Raw genomic sequence first — 20,518 nt, 5'->3', positions numbered from 1 at the left:
ATATTGTTCCTGCATTATATAACTTAGATGAAGAATAGACAGAAAGGGAATTATCACTAACATTATTAAAACTGGCAAAATCGTCTTTGAGGTATTTACATTGAAATCACCGAAGCTATGCTTGGTTAGCTGCTCATACGGCATAAACTACTGTGCCAGAAATTCAATCCTTACAGACAACACAGATTATGATTTTCAGCTCAGAATCACTTTAGCTCACTACATCCATTAAATTCTACATTAAATTTCATGCTGTCAACAGCAATTATATTTCAGAGGTCATTTTTTTCCCAGCAAATGCATAAATTCCCCCAACAATGTTGTTATGTTTTTGGTTAACATTGTATTATAGTTAAATAATAAAACATTATCACTGCCACCAAACCTACACCCCAGAATACTGGCAGTAGGATAGATAATTAGGAACTACATCCCTGAAACGAATAAACCCAAAAGACACTCAAATCATAAACTTTATTGCAAAATCTATTAAAACTCCCAAAGCTAGGAAATATGCAGCCTAAAATCCAAAGGTAATAATCATCTCACACTAAACCATTAAAAAATCCCCCTGACGAAGATATGCCTTAGCGTAAAAAATGTTGGGTTTATTATAGTTACTGTATAAAGTCACTTTAAAGAACCAATACACACATTACATTATATACATATACTTTGGCGCTTAAGGACTCACTGACGAGTTGGTCCTTATAACCCCTGAGCTAAACTCATTCCTTAATAAAGAGACCCCCCGGATTCCACCTTTTAAAATGTTTACCCTTCCAATTAGATGTATGGCCAGCCACTCAGTCACAAAGAACGCAGTCTATTCCGAACTGTAATAACAAAAATAAAAATCCTGTTTCCACATTCTATTACTTGGTATAACTGCGATCATTTACTTTGAATGAGTGTAGGTGACTTAGCACCAAATGTTCCGCATTCTCATGTTCAGTGAGGCATATGGAATAACGTTTTGCTTTTATAAGCATTACGACATAAAGTGTGAGCTAAATGTGTTACTTTATACAACATGATCTAGAACAGACCGCATACATCAGTGATTACGACACTGGGTATCTCCAGGCAGGACTGGTGGACTACCAGACTCTACAGTTATAAATCTAGGTAGAGCGTCAGTTTCAATTCTGATGTTTTCCGAACAACGGTTTGCTTATCTTGTGATTTAACACACTACTTTTAATGTATATACAGTGTGTGAGTTTGTCTGCCCTGCGGAATATAGTGACATGTATCAGTATGCTAGAAAAAAAGCTCTTTCTTAGGTCAAGTGAGACCATTGTGGCAAATGAGACTTTAGGAAAGGAAGCATCACTTGTTGACGTCTAGGGTGTTCCGCTGATGTCCGTGGGAAACACCCCTATTTAAAGGGAAAACGGGCAGGGAGGTGGTCTTGACCAGAAGAACCGGAGAAGTGGTGCTTCACCCGGAGATCTCCGGGTCAAACCCGGAGAGTTCCCAGGTATGCTGACCCCCCTCCTCCCTCTTCCACGTTGTAGGACCTCATGGTAGACCTTATTTTGCCCTGTTATTAGGATACAGTCAGTAAGAAATAAGAAGGTTTTCTGTTCTGCAACTTGAATGACTGAAGTAAGTTAAGGAACTCCAATTCATTGGACTGAGATTGGATGGAACTCTACAGAGTTTAGTAGGGAGGCCATACTTTGGCTGATGATTAGGCAAGGGGCAACATCTTGCTTGAAACAGCCAATCAATGGCAGAAAAGTACTCCCACTGAAATCAATGGGAGCATGAAAACAGGGGTGTCTATAGAGATATAGATATAAGTTTCTATTTTAGTGACTTGCTGACTGTGGCATCCAAGATGTTCTGATATTGGTCATTGAAAGCCATAACTGGAAAGGAAGTAAACATATTCTGAATTAACCTGAATCCAAACAATGATATACCAGTGGGATAGCACAAAGCAGGAAGCTCAGTTATGATTAATTCAGAGTAGAATATGATGAAATCAGCTCCAGGCTGTGTGGCCCTGATAATCTGCCCATTCCTACTTAAAACAGAGTAAAATCCTGAGTGTTCCCTCATGTGTTTACTTGACATGAATCAGCCCTAATCACATTAAACACAGTATACAAAACTGTATAAGCGTATATGTATTTTCATATTCTTTAAATGTAAGAAGGATATAAACTGAGCACTAGGTTTTGCAATAATCATACATTTCATTGCTCACTGTAGAAACCAATCTTTCCGAAGATCAATATTACATTGTTTTACCGCTTTCTTGTCAGAATAAATTCTCTGCAATATTTTAGATAGCTAATTAAATTCTACATCTGGCAAAATGAACATCCCTTTTATAATTGCAGAATAACTGCAAATTGTAGATCATCCGCATACTATTTACATAATGGGATTCTGTCATTTAGAACAGAAATGCACTCTTTTTAACTTTATTCCTCTGTAACTAAATTTTCAAATGAAATTATGTATGGCTGCATAAAATAAACTAAACATGAACTCACATATACAGTATGTTGTTGTGCTTCCCTTGAAACTGATTCTTGACGTATTGACTACATTTCAAGTAAATACATAAATACTGTAAAATCTAGAGGGAAGCTGTAGAAGTAATGGATTCTCATTTAAAATGTCTACAATATTTTTCATTTTAATTTACAACATTCATACACAGTGTCCTACATTTTTCCCTCTGTTACCTTGATCTATTTTAGCAGTTAATTGGTAATGAGCGGAAATGTTACAGCACATATGTCAAGTATTGAAATTGTAAACCATCTCATGGGCACATTAGTTAAAATCATACAACCATTAAGGGTGTGTATCACATTAGCTTCCTGCTAACTCCTCTGGACTAATTGTAAATGGGTTTCTTCTTATTCTCACTGATGCATAAGGCTCAGTGGATTAAATTTAATAAAACCCTATGAAAAAAGGAATCATTCTGTAGGTGTGGAACCATTCAACCACCTTATGCAGCTGGTTCGGGTCCCCACTGATCTATGAGACCCATCAGAGGATGCAGCGGACAAATTTATAAATGTGACAAAGATTTATTGCCATAATACATTAAGATGCAATATTGCCACAAAACTTATGAGCTTCTTAGCTTGCGTATAAATAAATTCCATGGAGGCCTGACAACATTCAGCTACGGGAGCCAGTCTAGCCAAGTGACCCAGTAATAAAATGACCAAGAACATACTGGTAGCCTCTTGTTCTGGTAGCGTTTCGTCTTTAAATAAACTCTCTTCATCCTTTATCATGTTGATTCCCCCTTAAGTATTAAATGTTTCTATTATATCCCCCCTCAGGCACATCTTAGTTCCAAACTTCCAGGCTATATAATATCCTTTAACCTTTCCTGGTAAGTTTTTTTCCTGCAGTCCATGAATAATAGCCCTACACTGAACTTTCTCCAAAGTATCTTTATCCTTGTACACAAGACTCTCTAAGTGTGGTCTCCCATTGGTTTATCACTCCGGGAACTTCAGCCCTGTTGCAAATCTTTGTGTCATCAGCAAAAAGGCACACATTACCATGCAGGTAATAATGCAGTATCACTAATAAAAAAAATATTAAAGAGAATGTGGCCAAATACAGATCCCTGATGTACCCCACTGGTAACCTTTGTTTCGAATATACCCCATTGACATACCTGGGAACTTGTGGTCTCTGGCTACCAGGAGACGTCAGTGGGAAACCTTCCCTTTTAAAAAGAAAATGGGCGGGGAGCGGGGTGCATCAAGACCCTGCTCCCGCTACCCGGAGGATTCGGGTCTTGACCCGGAGAAGTGGTACTTCACCCAGCAATTCCCAGGTATGCCCATTGACTACAACTCTGTTGTCTGTCACTCAGCCACTGCCTAATCCATTCAACAATACTGGGATCTAAACTAGGAAATTGCAGTTTTCTATGTGGGACAGGGTCAAAAGCCTTACTAAAAATCTGATTATTTTGGCATGATCTCACTGATGTTTTTGATCTTGAGACTAGTGATGTAAGACTCACAAGCTTGTAGTTGTCTCCCTACTGCATTTCTTGTGAAAGGGCACAACATTTGCTAATTTCCAATCTTCTGGGACTACTCCCATTAACAATGATTGGTTAAATAAATTAATTAATGATCTTGCTAAGACACTACTAAGCTTTTTTTTATAACTTTGCGTTTATCCAATCAGACCCCCCCCATTTTTTTTGTCTTTACTTAAGACAGCTGAAGTAGAACCTCTTCATCTATAAACTCATATGTGCCTTTTTTCGTAACTGAGGTCCCTTTCCTTTATTTTGATCTGTAAAAACTGAAATAATAAAAAAAATCAATAAGAATGTCTGCTATTCCTTTATCCTCTTCTATATACCTTCAACTTTTTAAGAACTTCATTTCTCCTGGACTCCATTTAAACGGCCCTAGTCTATTGATGACTCCTTTACACATATTCTTTTTTAGAAAAGTCAGTTTTTGGAGAATCTAAAACTTTTTTGTGTGGTGTCACTGTTCATATATTAAACTACACGACTGGTGATGACTAGATCCCAATTATTTACCTACAGTAACATCCGATACCAAATCTCCATTTGTGAACACTAAATCCATGGCATCATTACAAGCTGGCTCCTCAACTACTTGTTTTACAGATAATCCCAGCAGGGCATTTTGAATATCTGCACTCCGGGCACAACCAGCTACTTTGGTTTTCCAGTTCACATCAGGAGAAATAAAGATCGCCCATGATTATAACTTCCCCCTTCTCTGTCATTTTAGCTATTTCCTAATACTAATTGTAATGTAACCAAAACTATGTTCTCCCCCTAACTTGTATATATATATATATATAGGACCACCTGTCTTTTCTATATAAAAAGTACCCTGATATTGCTATGTCCCAGTCTTTTTCATGTCTCAGTAACAGCCACATTAAATCTACATACGTTCGTGGATCTTATTGCCTAAACTGCGAGCATTTGTAGACATGAACTTAAGCTTGTCAATTAACACACATGCTGTAGACAATTTTTGTCCTTGTTTTGGGGGGCAAAATATATGCTTCTCTCTATTATCTGTACAAATCAAGCCCCCCAAACCCCCACCTGGATACTAAGTAAAACAAAAAAATGATCCAATCACAAAACACCATATAAAGTTGTCTTTACTCTATAAATCCTATGGCTATATGAAACATACTTTTTACACTTAGAAAAGCATCAGGTAGTGGCCCAAACTGTTAAAATAAGACAAGTCCATGGGGGATTGAACCCTTGCAAGCTCGGATTAAATCTATCATGTGTGAAAGGTTGGAACTCACCTAAATCTTTTTTCCATTTGACCATTCATAATGAGTCAGGGTTTAGAGCTCGGGCATGTTGTATGGGAAAGACCTCAGATGATAAGCCAAGCTGACTTAAAGGGGACCTGTTATCCAAAAGTGTGCAGGCCATTGCAACTCAGTATCACACTTATATATATATAGTATAAGTTGTGCTAGTAAATATATATGTGTGTATATATATATATATATATATATATATATATACACACACACATTTTATTTTATTGTTATAAGCTTCTATTGGCATTGTAAAACAACTCAAGGTGCTGTTGGGTAATGGAAACAAATGACTAGAATACACACAAACAATATTACAGTGCATTCTTATCATATTCGCAGCCTCTTCTAATAACAATTTACATTAAGAAATCTGACAGGAGGGGAAAGATAAATAATAAAGTGTGATACATGGGAACTAACATGAGCACAAGAGATATCCCCAGTTATGGTAGCTAAGTTTGATAAATGAAATGCCAACAATATTGCTTAATATTCAGCTTCTCAAAAGGCTCCAAGTAATTTGTGAAGTTTTATAAGTTTGACTTTTCAGTACTATGTGAATTTTTGATCTTATCCTCCTTTCCAAGTTACTGGCAAAGACACAAAGTACAGGGGCTTTTGCCTTGAGGCTGGTCCCAAGAGCACTCCCATTCTAGCTCTGCATGACAGGTTGGAGTGTGACGGAATTGGTTTGAGTAAGAGGTGATTATTATTATTGATACATTTTACTTATTAAGTGCCAAAAAATTATGCAGTGATGTGCATTATAATGGGGTAGATGATACATACACAACAAATATACATTAACACATACAGATACAAAAGTGTTTGTGAGAGTGCCATCTAGCCTTATGGTACTTTTACACAACATTCCTGGCCATAATAGTAAACTTATGAGGGCCCCATTCGTGATCTAAAGGAATATGGGTAATTTAAAGGAAACATTTCAAAGAAATCGGCCCTTGTGGGTGTGGGGCGGGAAGCGCAGTGCAAGAGGTGAGGTTTGTGAGGTCTCTTTGCTTCTTCTTATTCTGCACATACCCTCTTCTGTTTTTTTTGTAGAATACAATAAATAATATTGTTCTATTGTCCCTAATCAGTGGCGACTCTATAAACAAGATATAGGGGGCATATAAGATACCACAGTCAAAACTGGGGAGGCACTAATAAGTTCCACCACTAAATCATGCCACTGAAAAAACTAAATAAATATATGTAAATAAGATGCCAATTTGCGGTATGCAATGATACCTTTTATAGTAGATTAACATAATACTTAAAAATAGACAAGCTTTCAAACGTTTCCCTCTCTTCCTCAGGTATTGCATCAGACTTTATAGTTTACAAATAAGGGCAGTGACAGAGCGACAGGCTCTCGCGCCACCTGGTTGTTGTGAGCAGAGCTGTAGCTGGCTCTTTTTGCGCTCAGCTATTTTTTTTTTGCAGGTGTTATTTTATTGACACTGGCCTTACACACACCTGTTCACACACACTGCCTTTACACACACCTGCCCATAGACACATATACACATACACTGCCCTTACACAAGCCTGCCTTTACACACACATATACACATACATACATTATCTTACAAACACACAAATACCTACACTGCTCTTACACACACCTGCCCATACACACACATACACTGTCCTTACAAACATCAACTTACAAACATACAAACCTTACACCCCTTCCTCCGCATCTCTTACATTATTAATCTTTCATCTTCTATCAACTCTCATCTTCTATCCAGTTGTGGGAGCATGACCTCATTTCAGACCTCTACTTTAGTGCTTCCTAATGATTACGCGCCGGCTATTGATGCAGAGAGCGGGGGTATCCCAGCACTCAGCATCATTTGCAAGTGCATAGTGATTAGGGAACACGGAAGTCGAGATCTAAAGCGACAGACTTTGCGCTCCCTAATGTTGGGCCGGTTGGAGGGGATTGTGATCTCCCCAACCAGCCCTGCTCATCGTGCACCTGAAGACCGGCACAGGGGAGGTGGCCTCACCGCTCGCACATCCCTTTTAGATACGCTACTGTTTTAAGGGAAAGTGTTTTTAAAACTTTGCAAAGGGCCTGGCACAAGGCTTTTAGAGGGCTTGTAGTGTTCAAGGAAAGCTACAGGAGGGCAAAGATAGCTGCATTCAGAGGTTGACCTAAATTCCAATATGCTGGAAAGGGGGCAGGGAGTATATGCGACAGTGCTAATTCCCATATACAGATAGAGGCTGACCCTGAATCTTCTGGGGTAAACCTGGAGAGTTCCCAGATATGTGCATGACCTACTCGCTGGTTTATCCATATCAGAGGCTGGCAACATTCATCCCTTGGGAGGTAAAAGAACATGTGGCCCATTAATTAAACAATCCAAAACACACTCAAAAGTCAGCATGTTTGATGTGCACTGTCTAGTCCTACAAAAGCAGGGATGCACAGAACATCCACACAAAGCGTGGTATTGGAAGAAAACCCCCAGGAAGAAAACCCCCAGAAAAGTGAGGTAGTGGTATCTTTAGAACTGAGCAACCCAGGTGCAATCCCCCACTACCCTTTGACACACATCCCCAGTCTTAACTATTTTCTTATTAAGTGAATGTTTCTATACTAGAAAAATAAAACACAGCTAATTTTTATTAGCTTATAATTGTAAGTCATTAGCACTGGAATAGTACACACATAATTTTGGGTACTTCTCAACCAGACTGAAATTATATCCCTCCATATTATTTATTTAATTGTCTACACCACAAAATCGTACACTCTACATTGTGATAGTACTCAAGGTTAATCATTGTAATAAGGTAACATTAAAAGTGAAATCTCTTTTTAATTCTGTATAACCAAAATTTCTAGCTCTAGAGAAAGCAAAATAATGTGACCCTGAATATTGAACATATTTGAAAGTACAAAGCCATATCAAATATCACTGATTTTGTTCAATGTTTGATATGTCTAAAATCTGAGATCTAGAGGGCCCTGCATAATAGGTCTAAAAGAAAAAACCTTTCCGCTCAGTGACAGGGCCAGGATTATGCAGAAAGTTTTAAGGGTTAACAGAATTGTTCTAATGTTTTAGAAACTGTGAGTTTAGTTTATTTTATCTGCGTTAATGCTTTCAAAGTTCAAATTTCCCTAGAGATAATATTTTTAAGAAACCATGATGATCTTCTGATGTGTAACAGGAAAGCTACGTAATGAGACATTTTTTTTTATTATATCACTTTTTTAATCAAAAACATATTAGTAAAAAAAAGAATCAAAATATGGTTTATGATCTAATAAGAGTCTTATCCATTACAACGGGGAAGTTATAAAATAACGTTTGAGATCTTTCTCGTGAAAACCTTTTTTTGGAAACTAATCTTAGATAGCAATAAATGACATTTTCTTTAATGCTCAAATATTTTTGCTTCATAATATTATACTCCCAAAAGCTGTATGTATCAGCTGCTATAAAACAGTAATAAATTCAGATTAAACCAGAGAAGCAATTAAAATACGTGCTTTATAAGTAGATTGGGAACATTTTGCTGCTTTTCATTAGTTTTTTTTCCAAGATAATTTAAAAATCTATCAAGGTTTAAAAAAAGTGTTTTTAGCATATAAAGCTAAGATAAAGCTAATTATCAAATGCACTAAAGTTTTAGAAGGAAAAAATAAGAGGTATTTGAAGATATTCAAATAAGTCAGAACATTTTTAGATCTTTTTTTCTTCTAAAAGAAGTACGCCTTTTACTCTAGACAATATAATATTTCACACAATAAATGTTATTGTTTCCTTAATTGACAGACCACTTTTCCACTGTATTTTCTCATGTCTGGAGACTCCATTAGCTACTTTTAACAATGTTAGTTCAAAATAGTTTAGCTAATATCCTTACTGGGAGAGCGGAATCGTCTTCAGTTCACAGATTTTGTAAGAAAATTGGAAGGAATTTCTAGATAGTATTTAAACTACTTAATTTTAGTATTGCATTTCACAAAATCCATGTGTCTTAAATGATTTTACAGTTTGGTGTTGTTTTTTTTTTACCTCAAATGGAAGCACTCTTAGTGTTTATTTCTTAATTCTGCTTACTATTTGGTCAACTATTTTAAATCTTCAGTGAAAGTTTCAAATTCAGTATTTAGTATAATTTGACAGAAAACATACTGTGGCAGCATAACACAACAAAATAGAATCCTTTGGCACCGAAAATACAAATACAAACTGGGATAAAGTTTAATCAAATGAAACAAGAGGGACAAAAGGGTGAAATTAAATAAGAAAGGGAATAAGATGGAACAACGGTAAAACTGAAAAATGAATCTATTTGATTCCGGTTTAACTGTTTCTAGGGGAAAAAAATGTTGGTGTCAAAGATTTGGGAGTTAACTCGCAATAGTGGAAATGCTCATCAAATCATAAAACTAGCAACTCACAGGTTTAATTATAATTATATATTTGGTAATGTAATGGTAAAAAGTCTCTACTACCTCTCTGCAGTGTAACCTCTCATGCCCTGGCTGTAACACACATTCTTTCCCAATGGATATAAAACACTCTTCATCCAAATAGTACAGTGTAACCCAACTACTGCTCAAAATATAACTGACATAAAACTCTCCTGGGCCAAAACCGAATTATTGAAATACAAACATACAGCAACAGACAACAAGTGACAACCAAACTAACAATTTATCATCTCCCCAAAACTGATGTCAATCAACATAATATAGGAATCACCAAAATGTCCACTACACACAAGATGAAGTGTGGTTTTGTCAGGACCCGGACAAGCAGGGCGGGTAGGAGCCCAGTTGCAGGGGATATCACGGGTTCTGTCTGTACCCCGTGATGCATCATAACTGATTGGTAGGTACAGACAGGCAAATAAAGACGCAGGAGGCTGTAGGTATGTATATACAAATAAGTCTATATTTGAGTGTGCTGACAGAACAGGAGAAACAGGACTATAAGCGTGATAAGGCAGATGCACCACGGCAGGATATGGTCTTCGGAGAGGGGACCACGGCAGGATGCGGACTTCGGAGAGGGGACCACGGAGCAGAACTTCTAAGATAAGGAGCACGGCTGGCACATGGCTGACAGCACTCAGGCAGGGCATACGGCAGGCAGCCCTCAGCCAGAGCACATCACGGCATACAGCCCTCAGGTAGGGCACACAGTAGGCAGCCCTAGAGCAGGGCACACGGCAGGCAGCCCTAGAGCAGGGCACACGGCAGGCAGCCCTCAGGAAGGGCATATGGCAGGCAGCCCTCAGGCAGGGCACACGTAGGCAGGGCACACGTAGTCAGGACCAGGGAGCAGAGAAACAGCAAAGCTAAATACATTTCAATGTAAAGGTCCAGACTGAAGGGCAGAGTAAGCATATAAGGGCAGAGCTATACTCAGGTAATGTGGCTCAGCTGTCCCAAGTAATCAGAAATGGGTGCTCCTGAGAGGAAAGGGTGGCCACTAGAGGCTGCACGACATGTGTATAATTATCACATAGTCCAGGCTGGCAGGGTGGAATCCTGGCAGGTTTAGAAGTAGTATTTATGTCATGGCTTGCAAGGTAACTCAAGGTACTGAATTAACACATTATCATATTAAAACACACACATTACTCCAAAACTGTACTTTAATTAGTACATTAAAACAGAAATATTACCATTAGCAAAGAATAGTTGTCTTCATATTCTACAACAAAGTTGGACGCATGGTATTGTCCTAAATGCTGAAGGGGACATACCAAGAGATTTTGGACAATGCTATGCTTTGAACTTTGTGGGAACAGTTTGAGGAAGGCCAGTTTCTATTCCAGCATGACTGTGCCCCAGTGCACAAAGCAAGGTCCATAAAGACATGGTTGGATGAGTTTGGTGTGAAGGAACTAGTCAAGGCCCGCACAGAGCCCTGACTTCAACCCCATCGAATGGGATGAACTGGAGCACAGATTGCGAGCCAGATCTTCTCTTCCAACATTAATCCCTGACCTCACAAATGCTCTACTGTATGAATGGGCAAAGATTCCCACAGAACAACACCAAAATCTTGTGGAAGCCCTCCCAGAAGAGTGGAAGCTGTTATAGCTACAAAAGAGGGACCAAGAATGCTATGTGATAAAAGTCTCTGCTAGTGTAATGGTCAGGAGTCCCAACACTTTTGTCTATAGAATGATTTTTTGTGTTAATATAAAAGAAGGTCTTAACGATATATTTGTTGTATGCATGCTCCACATGGCACACTATCCTTATAACAAAACATACTTTAATGTCATGTAGACTGAATGTTTTCTACTTACCCCGATCGGTAGGCTCAGATACACACAATCTGTCGGGTATCTGTTCATGTTCATTCTGCTGATCATTAGACTGGCAGTGTCTTGCACCCGCTGGCCCTGACTGTAACAGATGATTTGGTGCATCGGGGGCCTACAAACCAAATCATTAAAACAATTATCCAAAGGGTGAAATCTTCCTACATCTAATATACTGAGGATGTATAAACTACAGAATTTCAATGTTATTCTTTGCAATCACAGTTTGAAGCTGGGAAGTAAACTAAACACAACTATCCATTAATAATCCTAAACATTACCAATGGAGCATAGTTCCATCTAAGAGTTTTAGTGGATTCAGGTATTTCTTTCAAAAAAGATGGCTACCTTCCTAGAGAACATACGCATTCTGGGTTAAACAGTTTTACTTTACCTCAGGAAATATTGATCCAGAGGAAAAAACTGCCTTTGTGATCAAGACGGAATGAATGTTTGTCTCTTTGGGAAAATACTAAATAAACTTTGCATTAGCTGCATATTTCATTTCTCCATCTAAATTAACAGCTATGGTACTTGATGAAACGTTGGAAACAGGGGTGTCCAACCTGCGGCCCTCCAGCTGCTGCAGGACTACATCTCCCATAATGCTCTTTCAGCTAAGGGGCTGGCTGAGGAGGATGGGAGATGTAGCAGCTAGAGGGCCGCAGGTTGGACACCCCTGCTTTATGATATATACTACATGCAGAACCGCTCTCACCTTACCTCCCATGTCAGAAAGCAATTGTTTGCATTTCGTATTAGTAACAAACTGCCCCTTATCCCTAAGCTACCTAATTTTAGCCTACAGTGATGCTTGCTAAGAATTTATTAATGAGGTCATTTTGTGGCTAATAATACCTGACCCTATAAGAATCATGAAATCCTGATAGCGTAAACTTACTGAAAACATGCAATTAAAAGAATGTCACCGTTTGCGCACGTGTGATTTTAAAAAAGTAGTTTAAGAGCTTAGAAACACCCATTCTTATTAGGCAGCCACAATTTGTAATTATATAAAGTACTAAAGAAAAGTAACAAATAAAGTGCAGTGGGGTTTAATACAATTTAACATACTGTGTCTACATGATTATGTTACAAAAAAAATAAAAATTGAAATAAGAAATTAGCTCGTCTACATGAAATATCTATTGATTATGGAAACTGGTGACTCATTCAACTATGCCTCTGTTTGATTAGGAAGCTGTGCTCAGGCATAATGAACGGAACTTTAGTGCCATCTATATGCATGTTTGAACAGAGACTAACAAGTAAAATTCACATTTAAGGGAAAAATGGGATTAAGATAAATGACCAGTCCAAAATGTATTTAACTATTTAATGCACGTAAACATTACATCGTTACATGGTTAGTAAGATTGAAAAAATACATATCCATGGACTTCAGTCTATGAAGAAAATGCCTTACTGCACTGATCCAAATGAAGGCAAAAACATATTTTTAAGCATTATGCCTCCACAATGCACTCCAGAGCTTTACAGCTCTTACTGCCAAGAATGTTTTTCTTTGTTATTTGTCCTTTAAATGAAGATTTCACTTGCAAGGGTCGTAACAACCTCAAATGTATGTGTGCATTGTGATGAGGTCACCCATCCAGACCCTTTATTGTAGTGTTAATAAATTCACAAATCGGTAAAAATCACAATTTCTTTGCACTCCCATTCAATCACTTTTACACGAATTGCTACCAAACATGAAACTGCATATTCCAAACAAGGACTAACTAATGTTTTGTATAGAAGCATAATCATGTCTTTCAAATGTATGCTAGTAATGCTACCTACTGCCGTTCCCATTTCTGATATATTTATATATTTTTGGAAGGACACATATACATTTCACATGGTGATCATCAAGTAGGCTGCTATATCAACTCAAACACATTTATAAATAACTGATCCCTGGGAAATACCTTAAAAGTTATAAAGGAAAGAAATTATTAGCACGATGCTATGTTTTAAACCACATTTATAGGTTGGCTTGAGTTAATGAAATCACAATTTAGAACAAACATGAATTATGCATGCCTTGTATCATCAGTTTAGTGGTTTGGCTAGTAGAATGACAAGTGAGACGGTTCATTTTCCTGATGTAACTGGTCACCTGCAGGCTACCACAAAACTAAATCTTAAATTGGACCGTATCAGTTATGGAGATTGACAGTTAATCAGTTAAAGGTTGGTGGTGTTATTGCTTTAAGAACAATGAATGACCAGTGACTGTTTTATGACCAATACTCCTTATGGAGCAATAGAAGATTAGAAAATCATTGAGGTGGATTGTGACAGGGTGAGCCCTGTGTCAAGTTACATTGTTACCTCATTTGTCACTCATTTGTCTTACTTGCTGAGTAAGGAATAGAGGATAATTACCCTTACAAGTGCAGCTTGGGTAATAAAGACCTTGTGGTTATTAAGGCTCATCCACTGCTGTAGCTGGAGATGGATGTCCCATTTTCTCTGATAAAGCCATGGGCTTTTTATTTATTGTGATCTGCTGTTTTCACACCAGGGCCGAATGAACAAGTCCTCCTTAAGGAATTAAAGGCTTGCAAGCTGCTGCTAGTGAAAGTATTAAAGTGCTATGTGTGCTGAATCAAGCATTTTTTCTTATTTTCCAGCAAAATAAAGCCTAAATTCCATTTTTTCCATTTTCCTATCATCCCCCTACACAGCCATATAATAAAACTGTCTATATGAGAAACACTGGGAGTCTGTATATGTGGTTCATGTTCGAAAACCTTTCACTCCAGCAACCAACTGAATCGTCTAGTCAACAGGAACATACAACTGGATGCTATCATAATGTTCTCATATGTAACTCCAATGACCAAGGACTTGGTCTCTTGTACTGGCACAATGACTTATGTCATATAAATAGCTTTATTGAATACCTTTTTATGTAATGGCATTGACGCAATATGGCCTCCAAACTCAACATCGATGTCCATAAAGCGACTTTGGTTGAAGCCCAATGACATTATATTCTTGCAGTTGCCTAATTTAATTAATTTTAGAGGTATATTATTTTTGAGAAGAAAACTTTGTTGGTTTTATGCAGACATGATTAATACCATGTTAGAAGTTTCCAAAAAGAGAGGGGAAATCTAATTTCTATAGCTGTAATAACCACTTTTTTGTTAAAAGGTGGTGGTAGTATAATTGTCACTTACGTGAAGCACATCAATACTATGTCGTTGAAAATTGCGACTTCTCAGTTCTTGCATTCTCCTCTGATTTTCTTGATATTTTTCCTCTGCAAGCTGTCTGTAGAAAAACCCCCCCCAAAAAGATCAGAATTGATAAATGTCACTTGTTAACCCCTTAATGACAAAGCCCGTACATGTATGGGCTCAAAATACATTGTTTTCAATGGGTTTAGGGACCGCCCATTGTCCTTAAGGGGTTAATAAGGAACCGATCTTATAATGCATAGGGGGGAAATAATTTTTTGGATATTTCCAAAACTGCTAAACAAAAATTCAGAACTAGTTATGTGTGGGTTTATAAATAAAACATTTCCAACTATCAATACAGTCTGGAACAAATGACAGCAGCAATTTCAGAGATGGATGATTGGTACCATTTTTATCCGCAATCATTTAAAGGTTACATTTTTGTTTTCATTCTTATTTTGGAATACAGAAGTATGGGCATTTGTATTTAATAGAATACTGTCAAGTGAAGGTCATTAGGATTCTGGGTCTTTTACATTCATTGTAACAAAAAAGTATGAAAATACAGAGTTTTACCCACATTTATTTTATATTTTAAATGGATGAATTGCTTTCTAAAATTAAATACTTTTCAATTTTATGTTATAGCTAAATTTCAACGTTTACTTTGTGACTAATTCCACTGCATTGTAACAAGTCTCTTTACTGTGCAGTAGCAAGTACCTTCTGACTTCAAATAAAGTTACTCTAGGACTGATTAAGCATCATTTAAATCGCAATTTCACATGATACACAAAGAGGTAGTAATTGTCAATATTAACTAATCCAAGCTATTTGTTTTGCTTTCCAATGAAAAGCAAATCTCGTGTGTCTGATGAGGTACATAAGCAATGAATACGTTACGATGATGAATACATTATTATGAATGATACCTTCCTAACCTCTCTCTAATACTGAACCAAATTGTGTATTTCAGTTTATTTCAGTTTGCCACTAAGTGGATATTCATGCTATTTCTAGAGTACCTTAATTGTAAATATATTTGAATATATTGTGTGCCTAAATACACCATCAAACCAGCAAACCTTGAATTCTGGCTTTTGACTAGTGAGAACATTTCCATCCTTACATATATTTCTGCAGCATATCACGAGCCTTACAATGCTAAATCCAGAAAAAGAACTGAAAAGACAACGACGGAAAATAAGCTTATGTTCTAAGATTCACAATACCTTATATAAAACCTTATTGTTGGCATTCATGATCAAGCTTCATAATAATATTGATTTTTTTAAAATGTATCTTATGTGAGGTCACATTGGTGTGTCATTTACTTCACAAATACATTGCTTCATTAATTGGTGAATATAATGAGAACATAGGTCATTGGTTTGCTAATAGTGTGACATCAAGATGTCTCTTACTTTAGTCTCTTTGCCTTCTCATCCGCAGCATTTAACTTCCTTAACCTCATCCTTTCTCTTGGGGTCATTTTCTGGACTTCAGACAGCTCTCTGAGAGTTTGGAGATGAAACTTCCTTTGTCTATAAAACAAACAAAAAAAACCATAAATCCAGACATCAACGAGTGTACGCTTTAAATACTCTGAGGGGGAAAATCCCATAAAAAATGATAATAGGTGCATTTCCATTTCTCTTACAAAATCGTCTCAAATTAAAATATAAAGTAGTGCTTCAACTCTAGGGTTTATTCACAAAATTGAGAGTTGTTAAGATAGTTTGCAGGTGAGTTGTACTTTAGGCTTACCAACTTCACTATCTATTATTAAGAATAACCTTGAAAGCTCCTTGAACAATGGCTGAGCTGTCTCTGTATAATGCATTAGATTTTCTGAAAGCAACCTTATTGACTGAACTATGGCAGAGCCATGGACGGCCCTTCACAATGCATTATATAGTCAGTGAGTTCAAACAAAACCAGTGCCCGCCTTACTAAATAAACCCTTATTTTATCTTCTAGCCCATATTACTAATGGCACAAAAGTGAGGATATGAGTAATATGTGTAATAGTCCTAAATAACCAAATCAGTTTATGTCTATCTTTGCGAAATAGCAAACTATTAACATAATTGAAGCTAATGTTATACTAAACACAAGAAACTCACTTAAGCTTTGGTTTAGATAATCATACTATAATTAGTATGGCATTACCGTAGCAGCCTGCAGTGTTACTATATATATATTTTAAATAGTAACTTTCAACATCAAAAGACTTCATTTGGCTTCCTTCCTGGTAGATTTACTCAACGTTTAAAACAAAACCAGTTTAGAAGGTTTTAACTACAGTTGACCTATACTTCATTGTGGCATGAAAAATTAAAAAAGGCTTAATGGCTTAGCAATTAACAAGTAATTAGTATATTCTCGGTTTACTTACACAGCTTTCATTATTTGGTCAGCATCTCTCTGGCAGATTAGTGTCTTGTCGTTTTGAGATGCTCCATACAGCTTCCATTTAACTTCCTAAGAGCAAACCAAAATATATTATTACATAGATCTTAAGCGTCCCTTTCTGTGCTATCTACAACTGTCCACAAATAATAAATACGCCATACAGTAAATATTTTAACACTGCAAACACATTATCTTACCAGAACTTTAAAATGCCACTTCCATCCACTTCCAACATTTGCATGAAATCAAGTGTAAGTAGGGTATCCACCAATCTGGTACTTTATTTACAGCCCAGCAATAGAAAAATGTCTCATGGCATGTAATAAGTTTATTGAAACAATAGTTTAGCTGGTACTTTTCTGATATGGCAACCCAAAATGAAGGATGGAAAGCCCAATCCAAGCTGCCCGTGCTGAGGGCATGGACACTGTACTGCCAGGTTTCCATGGACACACACAGGGACAACTCCGGCAGAGATGGCCCTCCATAATGCACATTGCATACCAACAACTCTTGTAGGACACAAACACGTGAATCGTTTCAACTATCTGGCTGTAAATCAGAGTTTAATATTTATAATGTCGATGGTATGAAATCTTCCCACTGACAATCTTAGAGGTAAATAAAAACACTTAAAAAGGCCTAGTAGTTAAAGGGCCACTTCAGCGATCATATGCTCTTTGGTCCCTTTAAATTTCCATGTTTTCTCCACTCCATATACATTTACCCCTTGCCTTGCCAACCAGCTATTTGCCGTTTGCCATGAACACATCTACTGATACTTGGTATACCAGTTGCCAGTCAGTTCTAATTAGTGTGACAAACCACAGAGGAGACATTCCACTTCAGCTTTGGAGCTATAACTTCTCCATAAGTATTTTATTTAATATTTTAAGAAATGCATAAAGTACTCACAAAGTACTCTGATATGCATTCTTATTTGGTAAAGCTACCTGGGACACTGGAGTGTTCCTTTAATATATGGCCCTGTATAGGCATTAATGGTACACACTTCCTTGCTACTCAAAGGGTCATAGATGAAGGGTCATAGATGAAGGGGCGTTGCTAGGTCTCCAAAAGATCTGAGGCTAGAGCCCACAGCAGATTTGATAGCAGTGGAGTCCGCTTTGGGAATAGTCAGTGAGGAACCGTGCACATATATACATACACAAACATAAAACTATATGCAAAACATACATTAGCTAAATTCTGTTTTCTTCATTTCTAGCAACCTCTGTAAAATATACAACCAACTTCTAGCCCCGGACATTTTGAAGATGTAGCAAAGCCCCTGCCCCCCTTCCTCCTTTACTCTCTCCCTCCTACCCCTCCCCACACAGCTCAACTGTAGATTTTGTTTCCGCATAGATGATCAGGTGAGAGAATAAAAAAACTGTGATCATTAACCAGAAAAAAATATGTGTGGCTTTAGGAAGAGAATGTACTGTAAAAAAAATAAAAAAAAAAGAAATAAAACTACCAAGGGGACAATAACCTTTATACAGCAATTGTGAACACTAACAAAGATAAATATGAAAAACAAACAACTCAAAACCACAAGTATATTTTCGTACAGTCATCAACCAAAATCCTCATCATTGTTAAGTTTGCAATTATATAGAACAAACATAATGTTATATTTATTCAACTTAATTAAAAAGTTAATTAAACCAAAACATAAAACTGGCTTCTACTGCTCAGTAAATATGCCTTCTTTAATCAGATTTGTATCAGTGTTTGAAATTTGCTCATGTTTACATGCTCTTCATACTATTTGCTTGAACAATTATTTAACAAATAACGACAACTTACAAAGCCATGCTCTCACATATGGACCAAACCAATAAAATTCTATCTCTAGAATCAATTAGGCTGACTCCATGCTCAAACTGTTCAGGAGAAGCTATATATTTATCTATCAATCTTTCTATTTATCCATCTCTTTGGATACATATACTTACAGTGAAAGATATATGTTTTTTTATGTATCTGCACATAATATTTGATCCTGCACATCAAATAAAACATCATGCAAGGACTATTATTTTATATACATTGAAAAATACAACCCATTGCAGAATACTGCAGTCAGTGACAGCAAATAAAATATACATCTGAGAAAAGAAGCCATGAGGTCTTCACGCAATCTTTTGCTCCATCTTTGTATAATCTAGTTTACTGAAATCTCTAGCAGACTGCTAAGGTACACAATACACAATAAAAAAATATAAATACTACTTAGCTGCTGTCATTCCTAGTGTCATGTATATAGTGTAGAATTGTGTGAAAACAAGGGATAAAGGTAACCACATAAAGAAACACCATCTGAACCACACACATCTCTTTTCTAACAGACTGTCCCCTTTATGAAGCTCACACTGAGTATCCAATGCTTGAGCGAAGGATTGGTCCTCAATGTACCTGGTGCAATTAGAGAGAGGATTTGCTCAGTCAGATTTAGTAGAGCATCACCAAAATGATCAACCACACAATGGCATTCAACAACAGTAAATACCTGCAGGCGACCAATAGGCTCACTTGCACTGCCCTGTAACCCCTGACGGCAACCCTGCGGATTTCCGCTTCCGTCAACTCCTGCGATGCCGTGAAGATAAGGTAGGCTAGATGGGGAAGGGAAATTAGTAGACGAAGACGATCACGAACATTCTTCGTGGTGTGTGTCTTCGTCTTCGCCTACGTTTTACCGCCGCTCTCTTCTCTTCTTCGTGTCTTCGGAACGAACACGGAAACGCACTCTTCGTGTTCGTTTTCATGTTCGCCCGAAGACAAATGCACAAGTCTAGTGAAAGTGATAAGCATACAATATCATGTACATGGTGAAGTGTGCAGCGAACATATATCTGCATGAAAAATAGATGGGCACAGGCAAAGGGGCAAATGCATATAGCGGTACTTGCAAGGGGAACAACAAAAATGTAAAGGGGCCACATAGTTATCATATGCATTTAAGTGCATATTAAGGCGTTGCTGTCCCTTTAAAGCAATATATTAAAAGTGTGTTATCAATGAAGAGGAAAAACACCTTAACTGTTATCATTCATGTACGTGGGTCCAAAAAATACCTCTACATCCCACACTGACGACAGGACTAGACACAACCCAGGTAAACCGGACGATGTACCATTTTATATTGATCTCCATGTATTTCCTTCTTCTTGACTACTAAAAAAGACATACAGGCTCCAAAATGTGCCTCCTAATATGATTATGCTTTAAGATTATGGTTATTGACAGTTATT

At 37.3% G+C, this 20,518-nt stretch overlaps 1 protein-coding gene across 1 annotated transcript in view; it reads right to left on the bottom strand.

Moving 5' to 3' along the window:
- The window catches only part of NEK11 (NIMA related kinase 11), a 91,806-nt gene that overhangs the window by 27,296 nt on the left and 43,992 nt on the right, over positions 1 to 20,518 (bottom strand). The window contains exons 9-12 of the mRNA XM_053466332.1: positions 17,242 to 17,327; positions 16,268 to 16,387; positions 14,841 to 14,934; positions 11,635 to 11,764 (exon numbers count right to left, since the gene is read on the bottom strand). Coding sequence (XP_053322307.1) covers positions 11,635 to 11,764; positions 14,841 to 14,934; positions 16,268 to 16,387; positions 17,242 to 17,327 — 430 coding nt within the window. The remainder of the gene's footprint in view (positions 1 to 11,634; positions 11,765 to 14,840; positions 14,935 to 16,267; positions 16,388 to 17,241; positions 17,328 to 20,518) is intronic.

Source organism: Spea bombifrons, chromosome 5 (genome assembly GCF_027358695.1).
Source record: "Spea bombifrons isolate aSpeBom1 chromosome 5, aSpeBom1.2.pri, whole genome shotgun sequence".
NCBI lineage: Eukaryota > Metazoa > Chordata > Amphibia > Anura > Pelobatidae > Spea > Spea bombifrons.
This window is presented reverse-complemented; position numbering and strand designations above follow the sequence as displayed.